Source organism: Kogia breviceps, chromosome 12 (assembly GCF_026419965.1).
Source record: "Kogia breviceps isolate mKogBre1 chromosome 12, mKogBre1 haplotype 1, whole genome shotgun sequence".
Lineage (NCBI taxonomy): Eukaryota > Metazoa > Chordata > Mammalia > Artiodactyla > Physeteridae > Kogia > Kogia breviceps.
In genome coordinates this window covers 7,369,820-7,395,044 of record NC_081321.1, presented here as the reverse complement: position 1 = coordinate 7,395,044, position 25,225 = coordinate 7,369,820, and the positions used below count along the sequence as shown (strand labels likewise).

Genomic DNA, 25,225 nt, shown 5'->3' with positions numbered 1-25,225 from the left:
CCAAAGTAGATATTTCTCTGCAAAATAAAATTTTCTCTCCCCTCAGAAGTATTCAGAGAAAACACTTTCTTTCTTCCACTCTTGCCAGCAAGCACAGGAGGAATTACTTTTCTGATTGGTAAACTGTCAATCATTCACTAAGTTCTTCCTGATTCCAGATGGCATTATCTTCTCTGAGCATGTTCTTTGTCACAAGTTCATCTAAGTTGAAAAAGTCTCCTTCAACTCAAATGAATGACTTATTATATTCCACCCTCCATCACTCACCCACACGTAACTTCGAAAAGTGAAAGAAGCGGGAATCAAAGGAAAGATATTAAGCTCGAGTTCCTCCACAGGAAGGGAGCCAACAAAAGAAAGAGGTGACACAGTGGAAGGAGCAGTAAAGTCTGCGTTGCTTTTGATTGTTTCGAGTTTGACATACCGAAAAGCAGTTGGAAATGAGGACTTGTACTCCAGGAAATAGGCTAGGATTGAGAATTCGATTTGGAATCCATGCACAGAAAAGTGATTGACAAAATTATTATTAATGTTAGGGCATTGATAAAGCTTATTTCAAGTACATATTACTCCATTATTTAGAAGTACTATCTATCAATAATGATAACACCACATATTTAAATCACTAATGCTTAAACTTGACATTGAAAAAAGTTATACGCATAAAAGTTGTCACCAAATTTGAGAACATCACTATGGACACGTAATACCTAAAATATAGCAGCTAACTAAATATCTGTTACCCTTTCACATCTTTGCTGATGAGCATTTGATGAGTTTAGACTATTTAACTAAACAGCTTTATTTTGTTTCCAGACGTGTTTTATTTGGATGACTTAATAACATGCTTTCCAAGGCCCTGCTACTTTTAACATTCCATTATGTAATTCATCCACAAGTTGACTTTATATAAACGGTCTTTCTGGCTAAGCGAGCCCTACCTATAGGGATTATGACACTCAATCAAAAGCCATATCGCATCAAATTTATAGATTACTGCATAATGCATACCCTTGGTTACTTGGGGGCAGAGAGAGGAGACGGGGATCATTAATATTAAATTTGTAAATTCCAAGGATTTATTATATAACTTATAACAGGTTCTCCACATGCTAGTATTTGTTTTAGTTGTACACGGCTAGATCATCAATACTACTTTTCGTATGATTAGAAGTCGACTTTTTAGTCAAAGGTAATTGCTCTCATTATGGAATGTTATAGTCCAGTAATAAAATTCAGTGTAGCATTAACTGATTTGGTAATCCAACACATAGTTACTAAGTGTCTGTTATGTTTCAAGCAGAGATTGAAAGATGGAAATAGCAAGAATAATAAAACATGATTCTTACCCTCAAAATCTAGAAAGCATTATTGTATTATGTCCTGGGCTTTGGATTCAGTTTGTGATGAGTTCAAATCCGCACTCTGAAAATGGTGACGCAAACCATCTGCATGTAACTTCTCAAAGTCAGTTCTTCATATATAAAATGCAGAACAACATGTAAAATGTTATAACAGCCCAGAAAAGAGGGAGTGTCAAAGTGGTGTTAGGAGACAGAGGTTGGTGTTCAAGGCTGACCTTCAAGGTCAGAAGCCTTGTGGGGTTAATCTTTATACTGAGAGACCCCCTACATGTCAAGAAGCCAAGATATGTTCTCTAGCTATTTGCTTAATGTAGGTTAAATTACTTGGACTGGGGTCTGGGAGAGGTGACTACAGTTTAAATAATTGTATGCAATGCATTTGGGTGGATCTTGAGGAAATCAACCCTACTGGCTATCAGCTAATGTCTCCTGTCATTTTTTCATACCTGCCATTTCTGAGCTCTGAGTGTTATGAGGGTTTCATGGGTAGCTGGGCTATCTCCTCAGTTATTTACCTCTGAATATTCTAGGCTTCGCTTTCTTTTGTTTTGCTCCATCAATTGTCACATCTCCATCTACTCTCCATTTTCCAGGAATTCGCTGAATTTTTTCATCTGTTAGAACCCATTTATTTTTAAAATTGTTTTGAACTTATACATTTTTATTCATTTAATATAATTTTAGTGGAGTTTTAGAAGAAATGGGAGATTAAAATCTATGCTTAATACATTACATTCAATGGTAAATTTCTGTGAACCTCATTTAAAAATGAGATTCATTTTCTCTTATGACAGAACCTTGAATTATTTTGACATAGAGTTATTTCTATCTCATATAGATTATTTTTCAGTTTGGAAATCCACTGCACAATCTATGCCTCAACTTACTTTGATATTAATATTATAAAGCATAGAAGAGAAGAAATAGCTTTAAGGGTATTTTTAAAGGATTACCTAGGTAATTACAGTGCATTTCAAGATGAGGTGTCTATCAATTCTTTCTATTACATTCATATTAAAAATCCTCTTTTTTCCTTGTCCTCCCTTCTAAATTGCTATTCCACTTTGGAGAAAAACACTAGAAGGTCAAAAAGCTTCTGCCAGAGAATATTTCTTAGCTAAAAGAGGAAGTGGTTTATAGAGGAAAGTATGCAATATCTTCTGTAGTATTACTAAAAGTTGAAATTATTCCAAATGTAGGCAGAAAACTAACTGAAGAGCAAGAAAATACTGCATGGATAGTAGTTTTCTTCCATATCATACAAGTGTTCAAAAACCTATTGCCTTGAGTGATAAGGCTGAACGCACTGCTCTTACCTTTTATTCACTGAGGAAACCCACCGAACTTGGGAGAGGGGAAGGAAATCATCCATCTCAATTTATCTCACTACAGGAAGTTTGCAAAAATATAGGACTCCTTCAGCAGACTACTACTTGCGACTTTTCTCTCTTTTTAACATATGCAATGGCTGGAGATATAATCTATGCTGATATCAAACATTCATCTTCAGAACATTCACCTTCACGTCAGAGATCTGGTAAGTTGCATTTAGAACTCTTATTAAAATTAAAGTTTTGCTTTTAATCTCCCTTATTTCTGTCCTGTGTCTGTATTTGTCTTACTGGAAATAGGAGACTGGATTCAAAGCGAAACTTACTGAATGCAAGAATAAGAGTGAATGTTTTTAATGACACCAAGTGTTATAAAGTTAATTGTAACTTTAGCCTTAATATGTAGAACTTTGCTTTTGGTTTTCATAGACCCTCTATTCCTTATATTTCTTGTGGTGAACATTTATGTTACTCCCATGGTGACATCAATACTCATAATCCCTTTCTGCTCTACAGCTTTACTCATCGCCAATCAAATCTGCCCTTTTAAAATAATATGATCAACTCATTTCCACTGAGAAAAATATCCCTGGCAATTATTCACATTGTTATTTAGCCTTTTGGAATTTGCATATTGGTAGGATAAAAATGTTAAGCTAAACTAAAGAGACATAAGATGTTACTATTTCATTTCCTGAAGTTTAGAATTAGCGACTGTCTGAGTAACTAGCGTATGTTTGGAACGTGAGTAGATAGGCGCACAGCTAAAGACTGTAACCTTAAACACAAACCACCTCAGAAATACTAGATTTTCAAATCCAGTGTATTTATACATGAAGCATTAGGGAAATGTCCATGTTGCATTTATATTCTCCTCTCTAGGGTAAGAATTTTTATATTGTAAAGTTTATAAAAATGTTTAAATAACTTAAAGTCTCCTCAGGGTGCTTTGTCCTTGTGGAGTGAATCTGATGTTTTGCTTTTCTATTATTTCCCAAGAATGTATTTTTTCTTTTATATTTATGCATTTGCAGTTTTCAAGTGGATCTGGTGAGTTGCTTTCTCCAGTTGCAAGAGTCTGTTATTTCCTGTGTTTAAATATTATCTCTCTAACTTGCGGAATAGAGGCTTTTCTGCTTTCTTTTCTCAATGGACTGGGAGCTTTCATTTTATATGAGTTAATGGAACTTCGTGTGAAAAATAACATGGACTAGACCTGTACCCTTATTCCCCCATTCCCCCCAAATCTCATATAATTGGTCCATGTTTCTAGAGGTTATTTTAACTCAGTTCTAGCAACAAAACCAGTATTTTTGATTCTACGTTCCAGGATTTAATTTCTTCTGTTTATGGACAGAACATTACTCTTTTCCTGGTTTAAAGATCTTGGGACAACATCTTTAATGCTGTCCAGTCCAATATTCTAATCTTGAAAAATGAAGAAATATGAATATATAAAAATTAAATTATCTACCTGCAGTCATGCTTATGACCAGAAGTCAAATATCATATTACTCTTTCACTGCATGTCTCTGTTGTGGATAAACGTAACTTCTGTTCTCATGTGTCATATCATTGAAGAGGGAAAGAACTATTTGATACATTGGATTGTAATGTCCTACAGAGTCCTACACAATTATCCCTGGCCTTTCTCTTCTAACTTGGTAACTTTCACTTATTTTGCTCTGGTTGTTGACTTTCTCTTGCTCTTTAAAATTACCATATTCCTTCCCATTTCAGAGCCTCATATGTGTTGAAACCCTCTCCCTAATCTCTTAATCTTTGTATACCCAGCACCTCACACAGTACTAAGCACATAGCAGGCAATCGATAGATGCTTGGTAGGCGGATGAATAAATGGGTAACTAAATAAATGGATCTCATTTATACTAAACACTTTAAATATTGTAGGTTCATCAGTTCTCCAAGATATAAAACAAAGAGGGCTATCACCATGACACTGGGTGAAATCTCAGTAACAAAGTATGATTCCACTGAGAATATCCCAGGCTAAGATTCAGAAATGCATGCTTTTATAACCTTTACTTCAGGGGCCTAAAAGAATGACCTAGTACCCCTAATATTAGTCCTTTCATGAACTCTGACGCTTTATTCTCCAGCTTTTTAGGTCTGTAATCCCAGTCCTTCACACTAGAAATGTGTGTTGGGATATTATCACATTCTTCTGGTGATGGCCTTGACTGGTATACTTTGCGTTGTTTTGCCTAATAAAAGAAAATACATGGACTTCTTTTAGTGTTTTGAGAATTAATAAATTCTCGCTAGAGATGTTTTACTTAATAACAATAATAATGTGGACAAAATATTCTATAGTAGGATTCCACTAAATAAACACTCAGGTTAATGTCTCGACACTTGGTTTTGTAATTGGTTATATTTCAACATCAGTTATAGTAGGACACTCTCAGTATATTGTATGTGTGTATGTATATATCACATGTCTAGTGGAATAGATATACTGTAACTATTTGGGATAAGAGCCTATTGGTTTTAACTATCAACCCAAAGCTAAAAATGCCAGTTTCTTTTTATGATTTATCTATCTTTCGAGTACAAAAGATCGAGTAGATAGTGAACACAGTACTAATTTTGGTAGTCCAGAGACCCAAGGTACAGTCTCAGCTCTGCTATCAAGTAACTGTGTGATTGTGGACTTGAAATCCCCATTTTTTTTTTTTTTTTTTTTTTTTTTTTTTTTTTTTTTTTTTTTGTGGTAGGCGGGCCTCTCACTGTTGTGGCCTCTCCCTTTGCGGAGCACAGGCTCCGGACGCGCAGGCTCAGCAGCCGTGGCTCACGGGCCCAGCCGCTCCGCGGCACGTGGGATCTTCCCGGACCGGGGCACGAACCCGCGTCCCCTGCATCGGCAGGCGGACTCTCAACCACCGCGCCACCAGGGAAGCCCCGAAATCCCCATTTTTAACATGCGAATGTTGGACAAGATTATCCCTAAAATTACTTTTATTTTAAAATGTATGATTTTATGAAATTACAGTTACATCTCACAGGAAATAGGTGTATTGTATAAAGGAGGAGGCATGAAAGAACGGATCAATCCAAATAAGTGAGTGTTGTCAGTAAGCTTATTAGAGACTGGAGAGTTTCACAGTCTTATATAAAAACTTAGGGGTACAGAGAGTAAATCATAGTTAAGATTAATATGAGGAATATGTATGGTAAATCAACAAGGAAAAATTTACATCTATTCACAGTTTTCTAGGTCCCCCTTTTCACAAACCAGGGGACCAAATAGGCGTGTGTGTGTGTGTGTGTAAAAGGGAGCTGTATCTACATATTTCAAAGGAAAGTAACTCAAGAGCATAACTGACAAAGTTTATTCAGCCCTTCCCTACCTCTTACTACCTAAGGAATTATTTACTGGGCTTATTAGTGAAATCTATCCAATTTTATAGATCCTCACCACCATGGAATTTTCCTGAAAGTTGGATGTGCAATGATTATCATCCTTCTTGTAATAGTAATTGTGCTGAGCATTTTTGGTAAGTAATTATCAATACCATTTATTTATCCCAAAGTATTATTTTAGCACCACCTATTGTAATTGTGTTTGCTGTTCAAGCGGTTCCTATACATTATAACTTCACAAAAAGCATGAAATTTGATATGCAATTAAAATTAGAGGCTTTCCATAGAACTTCAGCTTGTGATATAATACATATTATGGATTCATTTCATTGATAAAGAGATTAGATTTATATTTTAAGACCAAAATCATAAAGTGCATTTTATGCACAATGCATTTCCCAGTGCAGTTGGTAGTGAGTTATACACCATCTTCTCTGAAACTGTGGTCAGTGAAAGCCAATTAAATAATGAAGCATATTTCTGCTTAAGCTTATTCATATTAGTTACTCCTGGACGCCATCATCAACCTTGTATTCATGGATGGGAAGTTTGTCTAAAATCAATCAATTCAGTCAAGTATTTTAAAATTATACGCATATACTGTGGCTATAGCTAAACATAGCCCAATTTCATGTGACAATTATTTTAATATTTTATTGAATAAATGCTTGGAGAAAAACTCCCAGATGATATATATATTCTAAGGAATTCAGATTTCCAGATTAAACCAAACTCTAGAACAGGCAAAGGCTGTGTCTGCCTACGTTGCCCTTGTGAATGATATTAGTAATTATGAATGTCATTAGTAATTCGAGGCAGAGTCATAGAGTTCTAGAACTGAACGGGACTCTAGAGATCAGAAAGGTCAAACCTCCAGTTGAGGTGAACAATCCAAAGTCCAGAGTGACAAGTGGTTTGACTAGTTTACTGTAACTAGTCAATGGCTGAATTGGGGCTTTAACATTGAGGGGAGGAAGCAAAAATACTTAGCATTAAACATCTCTGCTGGGACTTCCCTGGTGGTCCAGTGGTTAAGACTCCACACTTCCACTGCAGAGGGCATGGGTTCGACCCCTGATCAGGGAACTAAGATCCCAGCATACCAGACAGCGGGGCCAAAACAAAAAACAAGAAACCATCTCTGCTGTGTTTCTTTTTGTTATAAGATAATAGATTTGTTTGTTATCAAAACAGTTTTTTGTTAGTAAAACAGATTTGTTTGTTACTACAATAGATTTTAAAGATGTAATTGCCTAATACACACTATTGTGAGATTATAAATTACCAAAAGTAATTTCAGTTAAGTGGCCATCGGAAAGAGAGCTGTCTTCTTCAAGGTCGAAAAATACTCTGGGCTCTCCCTACCCTTCTATGTGTAGGATTTACATGTGCAATCTCAAAAGGAACAGAATCATGAACTGAAATCAAAACACATAAAACCCTTTCTATGAATCAAGTGATACCTGATACAGTTAATAAGAACTCACAAAACACAACTCTCCAAATGAGGCTTATATCCAGAGCTGGTTATTTTGTGTTTATTAAAATAAATATGAAAACTCCAGAAAAAAAACAAGTGAGTATCCTTCTGGTCCCAGGTCATATTTTTCCGATTCCCCTAAAGTTAACATTAATAAGATTAACAAGAATGCTTGCAAGGGAACGTCCAAATCTTGGAAAAAGTAATGTTGTTTTTCCCTCTAAATTTTTAATCATTTAAATTACTATGGAGTTTCCACATTAATGAACTTCAGAGTCTCTAGAACCCAATGCTTTTCTGCTTTGTATTTAACATGGAAAATATGTTTCTTCTTTTATTAGTTATCCAGTTCAAATCTGCAAGACATACTAAATTAAATAATGAATCAAGAGAGAAATACTGTACTGGGCAAAATAAATCTGAAACAAGCACCTCAGTAGGTAATGTTATTTTATATTGCCTAATTCCTGAGTAAACAAGTATGGACAGTAGTGTGGATTTTACTTGGGTATATCTGAATAAAGAGGAGATTCCTCTACCCCTACAGAGGGATGGTTTAGATCATTGTTTTTCAGGGACCTATTACAGTCCTTGACAAAAATATTTAAAGATCCAAGACAAATGAGAAAAATAAGCTTATATAATGAGTAGTAAATGAATTTAGAGGTATTATATTGGAATAATTGCATTTTGTTTTTTTAAGTTCTTTTGGGACAGGTGCAGGCACAGCATGTAATCAAAATATTTTCATTCTTAAAATTCATGATCATATCAGGTAGCTTTTTGTCAATTTTTAATGTTATTACATGTAAAAAACTGTAAATGGTAATCTTTGTCTTGCTTTCTCCTCTGAATGTATTTACCTACTTTTTAAAGTCAAGAAGACACTCAGTCATTTATCCTTTCTGTTTTCTTTTTCTTTCCAGCTGTTTTCTTTATTATTTTTAATTGTTAATTTAATTCTGTACTGAAAAACGATATACCTTTCTTTTTTTGAACATCCATATATAATTCTATTAAAAACACTTACCAGTCCATGTTATAAGGCACATTCAAATTCTAGGCATTCATTAAAACTTTAAAATAGATTTTGATGTTCCCAAGCCCCCTTGACCACATTCTAAAAACTTTAATTTTCTTTAACTAGTGAGACTATGAGGGCAAATTCTGTGGGACATTATCCCCAGAACAAAAGCATATTACTGTACTCCTATACCCTTGATACAGGTAGTAACAGTGGTATTTAATAAACCTCTAGCTTTAAATTCTGTCTAACTTGTTTTCTAATCCTTCTATTGTTACAGATAATCCTATCTATAACAGGTCCTAGAATCCTAGTTTCAATCCATCAGGAAAGGATACCAACTCTAAATTTGTTTCATCTTAATAAAATATTTTATTGATTTGAGTCCTCTCCCTCTTTTTCTTGATGAGTCTGGCTAATGGTTTATCAATTTTGTTTATCTTCTCAAAGAACCAGCTTTTAGTTTTACTGATCTTCACTATTGTTTTCTTTGTTTCTATTTCATTTATTTCTGTTCTGATCTTTATGATTTCTTTCATTCTACTAACTTTGGTTTTGTTTGCTCTTCTTTCTCTAGTTCCTTTAGGTGTAAGTTTAGATTGTTTATTTGAGATTTTTCTTCTTTCTTGAGGTAGGCTTGTGTTGACCTATGGTCAACTAATCTATGACTGAGGAGGCAAGGATATACAATGCAGAAAAGACAGCCTCTTCAATAGTGGTGCTGGGAAAACTGGACAGCTACATGTAAAAGAATGAAATTAGAACACTCCCTAACACCATACACAAAAATAAACTCAAAATGGATTAGAGACCTAAATGTAAGACCGGACACTATAAAACTGTTAGAGGAAAACATATGAAGAACACTCTTTGACATAAATCACAGCAAAATCTTCTTTGATCCACCTCCTAGAGCAATGGAAATAAAAACAAAAATTTAAAAATGGGACCTAATGAAACTTCAAAGCTTTTGCAAAGCAAAGGAAACTACAAACAAGATGAAAAGACAACCTTCAGAATGGGAGAAAATATTTGCAAATGAATCAACAGACAAAGGATTAATCTCCAAAATATATAAAGAGCTCATGCAGCTCAATATTAAAAAAACAAACAACCCAATCAAAAAATGCGCAGAAGACCTAAATAGACATTTCTCCAAAGAAGACATGCAGATGGCCAAGAAGCACATGAAAAGCTGCTCAACATCACTAATTATTAGAGAAATGCAAATCAAAACTACAATGAGGTATCACCTCACACCAGTTAGAATGGGCATCATCAGAAAATCTACAAACAACAAATGCTGGAAAGGGTGTGGAGAAAGAGAACCTTCTTGCACTGTTGGTGGGAATGTAAATTGATACAGCCACTATGGAGAACAGTATGGAGGTTCCTTAAAAAACTAAAAATAGAATTACCACATGACCGAGAAATCCCACTATTGGGCATATGCCCTGAGAAAACCATAGTTCAAAAAGACACGTGCACCCTGATGTTCATTGCAGCACTATTTACAAATAGCCAGGTCGTGGAAGCAACCTAAATGCCCATTGACAGAGGAATGGATAAAGAAGATGTGGTACATATATACAATGGAATATTACTCAGCCATAAAAAGGAACGAAATGGGGTCATTTGTAGAGATGTGGATGGATCTAGAGACTGTCATACAGAGTGAAATAAGTCAGAAAGAGAAAAACAAATATAGTATATTAATGCATGCATGTGGAACCTAGAAAAATGGTACAGATGAACTGGTTTGCAGGGCAAAAATAGACACAGAGATGTAGAGAACAAACGTATGGACACCAAGGGGGGAAAGTGGCCGGGGGGTGGTGGTGGGATGAACTGGGAGATTAGGATTGACATATATACACTAATATGTATAAAATGGTTAACTAATAAGAACCTGCTGTATAAAAAAATAAATAAAATAAAATTCAAAAAATAAAAAATAAATAAAATAATAGAGTAAACTTAAAATATGTAAAGTAAAAATAGAACTAGTCAGCCGTCATTCCTAATTCTTTGTCTACCTTCTCTGTATTTTATTTCTAGGACTTAAATTAGATGTTAGATAGGCCTTTGATTTCTATCTTCCATTTCATTTAACCTCTCATTTTTGTCCTCATGATTGTCAATTTGTGCTGAATTCTTGGCAATGTTTTCAGATATACCTTGTGGTTCACAAATTCTCTCTGTTCCTGTTTCTAAGCTGTAGGCTCATTCACTGAGTCTAATTTCAATGATTATAGTTTTCAGACCTAAGGACTTAGTTTCAAACCCTCCAGTTAGCTTGTGATAGTCTCCTGTTATCTGATCATTTTCTAATTTTTTCTTTTATTTCTTAAAATAATGTAAACATCATTATTTATGATACATATAATTATTTAAATATCTAAAGTCCTCAGTGACCAAATCTCATGTTTGTATTTCCTGCTAAAAAATGTTGGCTTGTTTTTTAAAGTATTTGATTTTTAAAAATTTGACTGATTCTGATCCTTTCTCCAAAAAGTGTTGATTTTTCTTGGTATGGTTTGATTCATTTAAATTTCTATTTTTGGGGCAGCAGTTTAAATCTCAAGTTAGTTTTTTTTTTCTTTTTTCTTTTCTTCTTCTTCTTTTTTTTTTTATCTTTAGCTGTAATCTAGCTTCCACATTCATCAGCCAGGGACTTAGAAAATTTTTACACACAGCAGTTGATGCACACCTTTTGTTTTTTTCTTTTATGGAATTTACTCTTTATTTTCAACATCTGTAGTTGCCCCCAATTCTGTTCTTTGGTTATTCAGACTAGAGAGACTTCAAATTGTCTACCAAAATTTGGCTCATTCTACATGGCACCAACATTGGTCTGTCTTAGGCAAAAGTTGTAAAAATGGGAAATTTCTAAATTGTCATACCTTATTTCAAGGGTCACCTACTCTCCAAAATCTGCCTGCTTTTTTTACTCTTCAATGGCTTCAAGTCATTGTGTATATGTATATGTGTGTTTTTAAAGAATATTTATTTCAGGGGAAAATAAATTATTGGTATGTATAGGATACCTATGTGTCATCATCTAAATCTACTGGCAAATATTATAAATTACATCTATCTGTTACCAGCACATTTTTGGATGCCAAGATCCATTTACATGGGTAGATCAATCTGTCTGAGTTTTGGAGGACATCTATTACACAAATTTTGCCCAAGAAAAATTCTTCCAGTGTGATACATAATTCTCAAAAGGTCTGGTTCATTGGCAGACCACTAATTAAATTCTCTAATTTCTACTTTTCCCCCAAATTTTTATCTCCCTGAGGCTGGATGTCCATTGCTTTATCCTAGTGTCTGTGCATTGCCTAGCTGATAGAAAGCATAATATATTTTTAAGAGAATTAAACTAAATGGAGAAAGAAACAAGAAAGAGAGAAACAATATACACATATTGCAATTCTGTTAATCTTCATTTTTTTTTTTCAAAATCCACAGGGAGAAAAGCACTTACTTTTGTCAAAGAAAGCTTAGGCCATAATTTAACACATTTTGAGAAGCTTTAATTAGTATACACACAGTATTAGGGATACAGTTGCAAGTTCCTTTTAATTACTTATCCTTTTTCCTTCCAGTTTCTTTCAACTCTTCTACTGCTCATAAATCATGCCCCTCTGAAGACTGGAAGCTACATGGGGGGAAATGTTACTGGATTGCTAAAAGTGAGAAATCTTGGAATGAAAGTAGAAATGACTGTGTCATGAAAAATTCACATCTCATGGTGATCCAAGACATCATTGATATGGTGAGATATAAAATTTGGAGATTATAGCATCCTTCACAACTGCAATACCTTCTTTGTGTTACAAATTTGAAAATTTCTGTGAAATAAATTTTTTAAACTTCATTGCTATTAACTACACAATTATTGGTTGAATGAATCATTAAACTATATTATTATCTTAGGCTTTGTTTGTTTGTTTTGGCTAGGTATAAGAGGAATTCATTTGGTATTATATATCTAAGTTCTTCTCTACAAGTGAACCCCACTGTTTACCAGATTTCATTTTAAATGTATGCCATGAAATATCTATCTCATCTCCCATGTTTAATCCATTGCTCACAAAAGTTGTAATCAGATTGCATGGCAGCTGAAATTAAAGATGATGTTGGGGGAAAGGAAATACAGCATAGTCCTTCTCATTAGGTTTTGCTCTTTGTTGAAGAAAACTCGTATTTTTCTAGCTCTGGCTTAATTTAGATTGAAATTTTGCTACAAGAAGGTTGGACACTAAACCTTCTAAATAAGGCCAGTATTGATTTTATTTTTATAAATTTATTTTTTATTTTCTGGCTGCGTCGGGTCTTCGCTGCTGCACGCAGTCTTTCTCTAGTTGCAGTGAGCAGGGGCAGCTCTTCCTTGCGACGCACGGGCCTCTCATTGCGGTGGCTTCTCTTGCTGCAGAGCACGGACTCTACACACATGAGCTTCAGTAGCTGCGGCACGAGGGCTCAGCAGCTGTGGCTCGCGGGCTCTAGAGCGCAGGCCCGGTAACTGTGGCACACGGGCCCAGCCACCCCACGGCATGTGGGATCCTCCTGGACCAGGACTCGAACCCATGTCTCCCTCACCGGCAGGTGGGCTCTCAACCATTGCGCCACCAGGACTGGCAAACATCAAAAAAAGGTTCAGCATGAGAATTAGTATGTTGGAATCACAAGCTATGTCAAAGGCTCAGTTTCAGAAAACTCAATGACTAGCGGTGCTTTACAATCCCGGTTGAACAACAGCCACCTGGAGTTATTTACAACAGGGCAGCTGTTGAAACTTTTGAAGGGGAAGAAAAAAATCCTGATTTTCACAGAAATCCACAACAAGAAAAACAAAAAGAGAAGTAAACTATCTCCAGTGTAACCAGTGTAACCCCAAATACCAAACTGTAAAACTCTTTGTCACATGCAGTCCAAATTGGTTCAGTTATGAACCAAATCCAAAAATAGATTAAGGACTAAGAGACTTTTTTCTTCACTTAGATGTCAATTTTTAAAAAGGGGAAGCAGGTATCAACTGGAAAACATCTGACAAGAATGCCCTGAGGGAGGGTGGGAGGGAGGGAGACACAAGAGGGAAGAGATATGGGAACATATGTATATATATAACTGATTCACTTTGTTATAAAGGAGAAACTAACACACCATTGTAAAGCAATTATAATCCAATGAAGATGTTAAAAAAAAAAAAAAAAAAAGAATGCCCTGAAAGGAATAGGCAATAAATCACTGCATGGAGAAACAGTACGATGGAAGATTTCATTAAAAGCTCATCTATTGGGCTTCCCTGGTGGCGCAGTGGTTGAGAGTCCGCCTGCCGATGCAGGGGACGCGGGTTCGTGCCCCGGTCCGGGAAGATCCCACGTGCCGCGGAGCGGCTGGGCCCGTGAGCCGTGGCCGCTGCGCCTGCGCGTCCGGAGCCTGTGCTCCGCAACGGGAGAGGCCACGGCACTGAGAGGCCTGCGTACCGAAAAAAAAAAAAAAAAAAGCTCATCTATTTCCTGCTCACCATCAAAGGGGAAAAATGCTGAAATGTAGGAAAGCATGTCTCCTGGGCAATCAAGAAACCAGATTTTGGAAAAAAGTGGGACTGAGACAACATAGTTTAATGGGAATTTTCCTCCAATTTAGGTTACACCTCTTCAAATTCTTAAGCAAATGAATGGGCCAAACACAATTGTTCCCTTTCAAAGATAAATACAAACCCAAAAGGAATCAGCATAGTATTACTGCCTAAGTATCTCCATTTGAAACTTCTCCAAAGTCCAAAGTCAGGTAAAATATCTATTACAGAAGAATCATTACTCTATGAAACAGAAAATAATTTTCTAGAAAATACTTCTCCAGCTCCCAAATAAGTTAAAGATAAGGTGACCAAAAAAATTATTAGTCCATCTAGAATACACATGCATCTTCACATGGCAAAAAAAAAAAAAAGAAAGAAAGAAAAAGGAGAGGAGGAGGATGGGAGAGAGAACAAGAGGAGGTGAAAAAATGTATTTTAAAAAGCAAGGGAGATTTACGGCTTTCACTCCATGTGCAAAGATCTGGAAGTAATTTTGCTCCCTCTTTTACAATGAATAAAAGCTAAGTTGACTCTAAATTGCCAGCTTTTTTTCAAATCCTTTGGAGAGTTGATGTTGCAGAGCCAAAATCTAGGGTGAAGCAGGCACTTGTGGGAGAGAAGAAACACATCCTCACTTACTTGCGATTGACAAAATCAGACACCAGACATGGGAAAGAAGAGTTCCGCCAAAATAATTGAAAAGAATGAGTTAAGGAGGAGTATCGGGTGCAGGACAGTGTGAAGCTCCTAATGTCTGCAGAAATCGAGGAATTCTACGATCTCTTGAAGGCTATTTCTCTACAGACTCCAACGGCTCTCAAAGAAAGACTGGAAAGAACCATAAGAAAGTGTTCACTGTGGTTCGGATCTGGTAGAAGAAAACAGCAGTAATACCGCAGTAGCAAGAAATTCCACCAAGACCCTCTCCCTGTCTGCTATCCTCGCTATGAACAAAAGCTTAATTTAATGTGTGTGGGGGGAGAGAAGGGCAACAAACACAGCTGTCCTTAGGGAACTGATAAAGTGTCATTGTAGGTGAGAAAGAGGATAAGGGGGAACAAATACTCCTGTGGGAGGGGCAAGAATGCACGCTGGGTCAACAACTACAGCCAGGGTAGGGACCGCAGAACTGGAAAGGCCATACACTGAAGACACAGAGATTCGGTGCCTGCCTAAAACCGCGGCATAATAGGAACAAGAAAGACCACTCCCTTCACCGCGTTTTACTACCAATCCAACAACTTTCAAATAAGAAGTCAAGGAGAATACTGCTGGGAAAAGGACACGAGAGAAATAAGAATGTGCAGAGATCCTCTCTGAGACACAGTAGAAAAATTAGAATAGACCCGCACAGGGAAAAATTAAATGGTCAAGGTTAAGGAGACGTTGCTCTGTGGGTGGAAGTCAGGGGCTGGGAACCAGCTAAACACCAGATATCATTACAGAATTTTTGAAACCTGTGGAACAGTGAGGATAACCATAGCAACAACAAATAGGAAATCTAGCCCATCACGTAATGATTAACTGAAACTCCACATTAAAGAGCTAGGAGGTTGGGCTTCCCTGGTGGCGCAGTGGTTGAGAGTCCGCCTGCCGATGCAGGGGACGCGGGTTCGTGCCCCGGTCCGGGAGGATCCCACGTACCGCGGAGCGGCTGGGCCCTTGAGCCATGGCTGCTGGGCCTGCGCGTCCGGAGCCTGTGCTCCACAACGGGAGAGGCTGCAGCGGTGAGAGTCCCGCGTACCACAAAAACAAACAAACAAACAAACAAAAAAACCACAAAAACCTATGAACAGGGCCTTCCCTGGCAGTCCACTGGTTTAGACTTTGCCTTCCAATGCAGGGGGTGTGGGTTCGATCCCTGGTCAGGAGCTAAGATCCTACATGCCTCGTGGTCAAAAAACCAAAGCATGAAACAGAAGCAATATTGTAACAAATTCAATAAATACTTTAAAATGGTCCACACCAAAAAAATCTTTTAAAAAAACCACAAACAAACAAAAAAAACTATGAACAGTATGCGTCCCATCAGCTCAGAGATTGCTTTCTCTCTGTAACTTTCCCTGTGTATTCTCTTGCTTCTAGATATTATTTCATACTTGTATTTAGTAGTAATCATTAACATTTATGCAAGGAACATTTATTATGTGCCAGGCAGTGATTAATAATATTATTTATTAACAAAACATTAATAGCTCTTTGAGATAGTACTATTATAATCTGAATTTTAGTGATTGGAAAAATACAGAAGTAAAAATAACTGTGCAAAGATGTGTAGTAGTAAATAGTAGTGCTAGGACTCAAATCAGGGAGCTGGACTCTGATTAGCTTTGGTATCTACTAACGTTGTGCGTAATTGTTGTTTAGCGGTTATCCCCTCGAGCTGCAGTAGTTTTTCCCTCCACTGTGATCGATTTGAAAGCGTGGAGCATGTCTAACCTGTCCATTCTCAGCTTCTAGTGCGGTGCCAAGCACATAGAAGGTGCACTTGCGGTATTTTTCTTGCATCTGTCAGAATCACTCTGTTTCATGTAACATTTCCTATTCTCTTTAGAGTTTCCTATGGCGGAACCTACGTCCTTCAGCCTCTTATTGGGTTGGTCTGAGGATGCCTCCTGGAGAGGAATTATGGACCTGGGTGGACAATAGCACTTTTGACCCCCAGCTGTAAGTTTGTTGCATTTTTTGTGCTTTTAATCCCATATTGTATGTGACAAGATAGAGACGTTTGACATTGTTGGCCCTGAACTGATAGAACAGGTATAAATTTCCTGACTCTTACAGTCTGATAAATATTTCTATAAAATGGTTCAAACAGAAAGTTGAGGAAGAAAAGAAATCTCCCTCCAGCCACTCAGAAGATTTATGTGAGAAACAGGATTTGCCCCGCTGCCTGGTTTTGTCTTTTTATCTAAGAGGTAAATTAGCAAGTATAAACTCTCTTATGAGTGCACATGTTTCGTTTACAAAACATAACTTTCTGCTTATTTCTTACAGTGATCCATTTTTAAATGATAAAAAAGTCAGAGGTAATATTTTAGCTATCTCTAATGAAGTATTAACTTCTCTGGAGAGAGGTTTTGAGAAATAAAGCTAAAAGTGGGAAGAATTGCTTTACCCATCATACTGTTGTGTATTTAAATGGTTTGAATGATTATATTTTCATCAAAAAATTAAAAAATATTTCCTTTGGGGGCTTCCCTGGTGGCGCAGTGGTTGAGAGTCCGCCTGCCGATGCAGGGGACGCGGGTTCGTGCCCCGGTCCGGGAAGATCCCACGTGCCGTGGAGCGGCTGGTCCCGTGAGCCGTGGCCGCTGAGCCTGCGCGTCCGGAGCCTGTGCTCCGCAACGGGAGAGGCCACGACAGTGAGAGGCCCGCGTACTGCAAAAAAAAAAAAAAAAAAAATTTCCTTTTAAGTCTCTTGACATATGCATATATTCATGGCTGACGTAAAGGTAACCATTTGCTTTCTTTCTATAGGTTTTCAAAGAAAGAAAGTAAGCCACAGACCAGGAGTATGAAGTGTGCCCTGGTGTCTTATACTGAGATAGCTAAAGAAAGTTGTGAGAAACATCATCAGTGGATTTGTCAACTGTCATCCACTTGGCAGAAAATTCGTCTCTATTTGTCTGACTGAGAGACACCACGTGAAGCTTGAGCTCAGATCATAAGAAAGTTCAGAGGATAGCATGTGTCCTAGAGGGCTGTATGTGAGTGTGTCCATTTATGATTCATGTGGGTATAGTACTATTTCTCAGAAGTGTGCAAAGGGCAATAGAGAAAATAAAGTGTTTTAGAAAATGAGTAGAAATGATGAATAGACTTTTACACGTGAATAATCAATGTAGTTAGTTATTCAATCATCTGTCTCGTTTTGCCAGTATTTTTGGAACTTCAGTCTGGGAGCTTCAATTGGCTAGTCTGGGAACCCACACTAACATAACCCAATTTCTTACAAGAGCAGTCAGTGTTATATATAACAATGCATTTTGGTTAATTCCATTAAGAAGAGTTCTTTGATTGTGCTAATATACTTGCTATTTTTTTTTAACAAAAACTCCCTTTGACTTCTCAATACTCATTTTTTAAAAAGCAACTGCTAAGAGATTTACACCCAAATATAAAAGTAATTATGTTGAATGTCAGTCAACAAACCCTACAAATAAACAAGATTGTCAGGGTATATTTAAAAACAACGAAAACAAAAACTAGTCTCTCAAAAAATGGCTAAGACAAACAAAAAATTTAAGTATGGGAAAGACTTGAAAAAAAATTAACAAATCTAACAGAAATGACCTATCGAGCAGTACATGAAACAACTGCCGTTTTCTTTTCAATTATACAAAGGACATTTATAGAATGGACTTTCAGCTGGGCTATTAAAAAAAAGAAAAGAGCTCTACAAATTACAAAGGATTGAAATCATAAAATATATACCTTAGCAATATCACTAAGCAATATTAAGAAAGGAAAAAAATAACAAAAATATAATATGAAAAAATTTATTTGTTTGAAAATAGTCTGGATCATATCAAAAGATCACAATAATAATTACAAAATAATTTTAACTGAGTGATAATGTAGGTCAAAACGTGGAGGTCATATCTAAAGTTGTGCTTATAGGAAAATATATATCAGAAATGCATATGATCCAGCAATCCCACTACTGGGCATATACCCAGAGAAAACCATAATTCAAAAGAACACATGCACCCCAGTGTTCACTGCAGCACTATTTACAATAGCCAGGTCATGGAAGCAACCTAAATGTCCATCAACAGACGAATGGATAAAGAAGATGTGATACATATATACAATGGAATATTACTCAGCCATAAAAAGAAACGAAATTGAGTTATTTGTAGTGAGGTGGATGGACCTAGAGTCTGTCATACAGAGTGAAGTAAGTCAGAAAGAGAAAAACAAATACCGTATGCTAACACATATATGTGGAACCTAGAAAAAATGGTACAGATGAACTGGTTTGCAGGGCAGAAAATGAGACAGATGTGGAGAACAAGCGTATGGACACTAAGCGGGGAAAGTGGCGGGGGGTAGGGGTAGTGGTGGGATGAATTGGGCAATTGGGATTGACATGTATACGCTGATGTATAAAATGGATAACTGGGCTTCCCTGGTGGCGCAGTGGTTGAGAATCCGCCTGCCGATGCAGGAGACACGGGTTCGTGCCCTGGTCGGGGAAGATCCCACATCCCACATGCCGCGGAGCAACTAAGCCCGTGAGCCATGGCTGCTGAGCCTGTGCGTCCGGAGCCTGTGCTCCGCAACGGGAGAGGCCACAACAGTGAGAGGCCCGCATACCGCAAAAAAAAAAAAAAAAAAAAGGATAACTAATAAGAACCTGCTGTATAAAAAAAATTAAATTAAATTTAAAAAGAAATGCATATTCTGAAAATGCTGAATATCAATGATCTGAACATTTGTACAAAAATATAAAAAGCAGCAAATTATATCCAAGATAAAGGAGAAGGAAATTACCAAACTAAGAGCAAAAATAATAAATTGAACATGAAATAGAGATATGAAATACAGTTGCATTTTTTAAAACCAATTAAATTGTTAAAGCTACTTTTAGATTGATAAAGATACAAAGAGGGAAACACATATAAGCAATCTCAAAAATAAAAAGGGTACATTTCAGCAGATTTTGTCCATGTTAAAAAGATAAAAGGATAATATAGGGCTTCCCTGGTGGCGCAGTGGTTGAGAGTCCGCCTGCCGATGCAGGAGACACGGGTTCGTGCCCTGGTCCGGGAGGATCCCACATGCCGCGGAGTAACTAAGCCCGTGAGCCATGGCCGCTGAGCCTGTGCGTCCGGAGCCTGTGCTCCGCAACGGGAGAGGCCACGACAGTGAGAGGCCCGCATACCGCAAAAAAAAAAAAAAAAAAAAAAAAAAAAAAAAAAAAAAAAGGATAATATAAACAATGTTATGACAACAGACTTGAAAATTTAGATGGAACATTTTCTAGACAAATAAACACAACTTAAACTTCTTACAAGAAGAAACTTAAATTTTTTTTTTCTTAACTATGCTAAAATTGAATCTATAAATTATAACATTCTACAAAATTCCAGGCTCTGGAAAAAAAAAAAAGTAAAGTAAATCTTTCACAATCTCTTTCAGAGATCATTTGAGAAGCAAAATATCCCAAATTGTTTTATAGATCAAAAAAATTGTGATGCTCAACTCAAAAGGATATAAATAAAGAAAAGAAATAAAGGTCAACCTCAGTCACAGATAAAAAATCCCAACTAATTTATTAATATATAAAAAGATTGCTATAAACAATCAAATTTGATTTATTCAAAGACCCTATATCACCCTCTAGTGGCAGCCTAAAAGGATACATGGGGCCCCATGGCCAGGACCTCATGATTCATGGGGCCTGATTGCTATGAGGTATGGATTTTACTTGTTCCCAACTGGTGGCCCTGTGTAAACAGCAGAAGGGATCCATGAGCCACTCATTAGACAGGAGACATTCCTCTTGTGGTGAAGAAGAGTCACCAGAATTCTCAATGAAGAGAGTTGAATTAGCCAGGGTACCACCAGAGGAACAAAACTAGTAGGATAGATATAGATAGATGATAGATAGATAGCTATACAGAAACAGAGAAATTTATTGCAAGAAATTTGCTTATGCACTGTGGGAGCTAAAAATAGACAGATGATAGATAATTTAAGATATAGATAGATAGATGATAGATAGATAGATAGATAGATAGCAAAGAATTAGGTTACACAATTATGGGGGCTGGCTAGGCAAATCTAAAATTTATAACCAGATGATTGGAAAGACAGGCTGAAAACTCTCCAGCGGGAGTTGATGCTTCAGTCCACAGAAGGAATTTCTTCTTTCTCAGGAAACTTCAGTTTTGTTTTTAAGGCCTTTCAACTGATTGGATCAGGCCCACCCAGGTTACCTCTGGATAATATTCTTAGCTTAAAGCCTATTTATTATAGATGATAATGAGATATACCAAACACCTTCACAGCAGCACCAGGATTAGTGTTTGTTGAATGACGGAGTGCTATACCTTAGCCATAGCCAAATTGACACATAAAACTTACCATCACATCCCATGCTTTGTCCATTTGGCACCCATATTTAATCTTCTTAAACCAAACTTAATCTCCAAATAAAGACAATAACAAAGTTATGCTTCTGCCTAATATGATACATCTATCTCGCATACAACTAAAAACATGTTCAACTTTCCACAGAAGAGGATGCAAAGTCCGTGGGCAATGTTCAGTCTTCTCCTTGATAATCATGTAATTTAAATACTGAGATTAAAGTTAACTACTATAAATACATCTTATTTAACATAAGATATGAAGATAAGGGAGGGAAAACAACAAATATTATGTGTAAATATACATATATATACATTCACATATTCATAGCAAAATAATGCAGAAATACTTATAACAATTACAGCCTTCATTTTGCAACTGGTCACATGATCATAGTTGGTATTTACAACTACCTTCTTCCACTATGCATTCCATATTCCCTTGGCCCTCAGCAAGCACCCCAGCTGGTTGTAATTCTTTGCCTGGTAGAGTGATTGAAACATTCATTCCACAAATTCTGCTTGAATTGAGCAGTTGTAATTTTCCTTGACTTTAATCACAGGATGTGGTAGTACTAAGAGATGCCCTAGGGAATTTCCTGTATCCCAGACATATCTTTCCTTTCCTCTAATGTGTTGTAGCAGTCCAATTTTTCCTTAGAATCTGAATCAATTAACCCAGTCAGTATGGTAACTCCCCTTTTCACCCATTGATTCAGAGTCATGAGAAACCCAAACTGCCTGGGTGGCAGTGTTCACTTCCAGTTTAATGGAATCACTGCTGTGGTCCTGATGGAAACACTCCTCCTTCTGGAACTAAGACCTATAGACCAGTAAAGCATACTAAGGTCACAGGGATAGGAAGCAAAAGTTTTTCCAGTGAATCGATAGAGGTAATAGTGTGGTGACATTCTCATTTCCACTCCTTGATTCCTGGGTTCTTGAATCCTGGTTATGGGGAAAACAGAATGATATCGTGTATTCTGATTTAGAACATATACTGCCTCCGAAACTGGTTGTAGGAGAGTCAAGATGCATCAACTTCTTCACCTTAGAAGAGTTCACTTGACATGCCTTCACTACTAGACTCCTAGAAATTTCACTAAGGTCAAAGGCCCTTGAATTTTTGTTGGATTTATTTCCCACCCTCTGACATGCAAACTACCAATATGTCTAGATTAGCTGAGACTCCTTGCTCACTAGGTCCAATCAGCAAAACATCATCATTAAAATGGACTGGTGTGATATCCTGTGGAACAGGAAGGTGATCAAGATTTCTGCAGACTAAATTGTAAGTCTGGAGAGGCGATATATCCCTGAGGTAGGACAGTGAAGATGTATTGCTGGCCTTGCGAGCCGAAAGCATACTTTTGTTTTTATTGGAACTCATCTGAACATCAGATATACCTGGTGCTGGTTGGCAAAAACCATTTGTGCAATTGATATTGATAGTGCCAAAACCAAAACAGCGCCTGGACACGATGGGGAAAGACGTTGGGAACAAAAACCTGATTTTGGAGAGGAAAATAAAAGCCAGTCAGATTCATTGAGGATGCAAAAGCTGATACAACAAAATCCTTGTGCAAAATATAAATTTATGATGAATACCTAGAAGGATAATCTGAGAAAGGAAAAGTTAAAAGGAGGCCAACATGAAGGAGGCAGGAGGAGGGGGAAAGGAAAAAAGAGAAGACAAAGGTGAAATGAGAGGAAGAAGAAAATACAGCTGAGCATAACAGAGGTGCAGAAGCTTACCTGCCCAAATGGCATTAAAGTCTTGCTATGTAATCTCAACTTCTGGTAGTCTTTACTAACACGTATTGAGAAAAAAGCATTTACCAGGTCAATAGGTGCATATCAGGTACCAGGGGAGGTGTTAATTTTCTCAAGCAATGAAATCACATCTGGGATAGCAGCTGCAATAAGAGTCACCACTGGGGCTTCCCTGGTGGCGCAGTGGTTGAGAATCCGCCTGCCCATGCAGGGGACGCGGGTTCGCGCCCCGGTCCGGGAAGATCCCACGTGCCGCGGAGCGGCTGGGCCCGTGAGCCATGGCCGCTGAGCCTGCGCGTCCGGAGCCTGTGCTCCGCAACGCGAGAGGCCGCGAGAGCGAGAGGTCCGCGTACCGCAGAAAAAAAAAAAAAAAAAGAGTCACCACCTGGTTAAGTTTACAATAATTGACTGTCATTCTTCAAGATTCATTTTTTCTGCACAGGACAAATAGGTGCATTGAATGAGGGTTTGTTGGAAATCACCACCCCTGTTTCTTTCAGTCCTTTATGGTGGAACACAGAGACAGTAGTCTCTGTGTTCCCTCCAGTAACGTGGTTGGCTATTTTCCTTGAAAGAGGCAGTTCTAAGTGGCTTCCACTTGGTTTTTCCTACCATAACAACTCTTCATACACAGGTCATTGAATCAATGTGGCTATTCTGCCAGCTTTCCAGTAGGTCTATTCCAAGTTTACATTCCAGAACTGGGAGAAAAACCACATGATGGGTTCTGGGACCCACTGGACTCACTGTGAGGCAGATCTAAGCCAAAACTTCATTGATTGTCTGATCTTCTTCTATTGACCTACTCTGACTAGCGTAATACAGTGATGTCTTTGGTCTCCTGAAATTAGTGTCAGGTCGGAGTCAGTGCCCATAACTCCCCCAAAGTCTGATTCTTTTCGCAATGCACAGTCACCCAGGGAACTTGTCATAGATCTCTTTGGGGAAATGTGGGGAAAAGATTAACTATAAAAAGTTTGCCAGTTTAGCAGGGCCCTTCCTCAAGGGACTTGCCCCCCCGCCCCTTAATTAAAGAGGTTCTGGCTCTGTAAACTGACTCGTGTCTAGGAATTGACTGAGGGGGCCGTGGTCTGTTGATTCAAGTAAGCCCCCTGTTCACTCACCTCAGGACCCTTCTTCTTAAGGGAGGCCAATACAGTTTCTTCAGGCAAAACGAAGTTAACCTGCTCACACAGGGGTCACAGGGATACTTCTAATGGCAAAAAGGACTCGATGGAATTTAGTTTCATATCCCTCGTTTGATTGGAATCTTCCCCTATGTCCCATTCTAGTTTTCAAGATCTCGTTCATTCCCAATCAGTGCCCTCGTTTTAACAGAAGATGTGTCTGCAATGTTGAAAGAGCAGACCAACCCTGTCTTCAGCCCCCTCACAGTGCAGTTAGCAGTGGTTTCAGGAAACCTGATTTCCTGGAAAATTCCAGATATTTCTAGGAACTTGGCTAGCTTGTCCCTGCACAAGTTGTAGCTGATAACAACAAGCAGTGCAGACTCTCTCCAGCAGAGGGAGCCATTAAACAAGGGCATTCTTCGCAAGCATCGTTAGAAAAATTTTGTTTCTCTATAGTCTTCAAGACATTGAGAGCAACTCAACATAAGTAATTGCTAAATTAGGCAAGAAAGAAAAGACATCCAAACTGGAAAGGAAGAAGTAAAACCGACACTATTGCAGATGACATGATATTATATACAGAAAACCCTAAAGATTCTACCAACTGTTAGGACTAATAAATGAATTCAGTAAAGTTGCAGGACACAAAATCAATATACAGAAATCTGTTGCATTTCTATACACTATTAACAAACTAGCAGAAAGAGAAAGTAAGAAAACAATTGCATTTACAATTGTATCATAAAGAATAAAATACCTAGGAATAAATTTAACCAAGGAGCTGAATATACACTGAAAATTATAAGACATTGATGAAAGAAATTAAAGAACACACATAAATGGAAAGATAGTCCATGCTTATGGATTGGAAGAATAAATACTGTTAAAATGTCCCTACTACCAAAGCAATGTGCAGATTCAATGCAATCCCTGTCAAAGTTACAATGTCATTTTTCAGAAACAGAACAAACAATCCTAAAATTTGTATGGAACCACAAAAGACCTTGAGTAGACAAAGCAATCTTGATAAAGAAGAACAGAGCTGC

The 25,225-nt window shown here is 37.5% G+C and overlaps 1 protein-coding gene across 1 annotated transcript; it reads left to right on the top strand.

Annotated features, from left to right (window-relative positions):
* The first annotated feature begins 2,583 nt into the window (after positions 1–2,583).
* Positions 2,584–19,302, top strand: LOC131767396 (putative C-type lectin-like domain family 1). Its single transcript, XM_059082672.2, has 6 exons — positions 2,584–2,901; positions 6,127–6,213; positions 7,901–7,999; positions 12,195–12,364; positions 16,731–16,843; positions 17,657–19,302. Exons 1-6 carry the CDS (start codon positions 2,598–2,600, stop codon positions 17,811–17,813), a joined length of 930 nt encoding a protein of 309 aa, XP_058938655.2. The 5' UTR covers positions 2,584–2,597; the 3' UTR covers positions 17,814–19,302.
* Positions 19,303–25,225: the final 5,923 nt, after the last annotated feature.

Bases quoted from the DNA above. Each gene is read 5' to 3' on its own strand.
- LOC131767396 (XM_059082672.2), top strand. From the start codon at position 2,598: ATGGATAGTAGTTTTCTTCCATATCATACAAGTGTTCAAAAACCTATT. The intron at 8,000-12,194 runs GTAATGTTATTT...TTTTCCTTCCAG, and splicing joins TGAAACAAGCACCTCAGTAG to TTTCTTTCAACTCTTCTACT. The intron at 16,844-17,656 runs GTAAGTTTGTTG...TTCTTTCTATAG, and splicing joins AGCACTTTTGACCCCCAGCT to GTTTTCAAAGAAAGAAAGTA.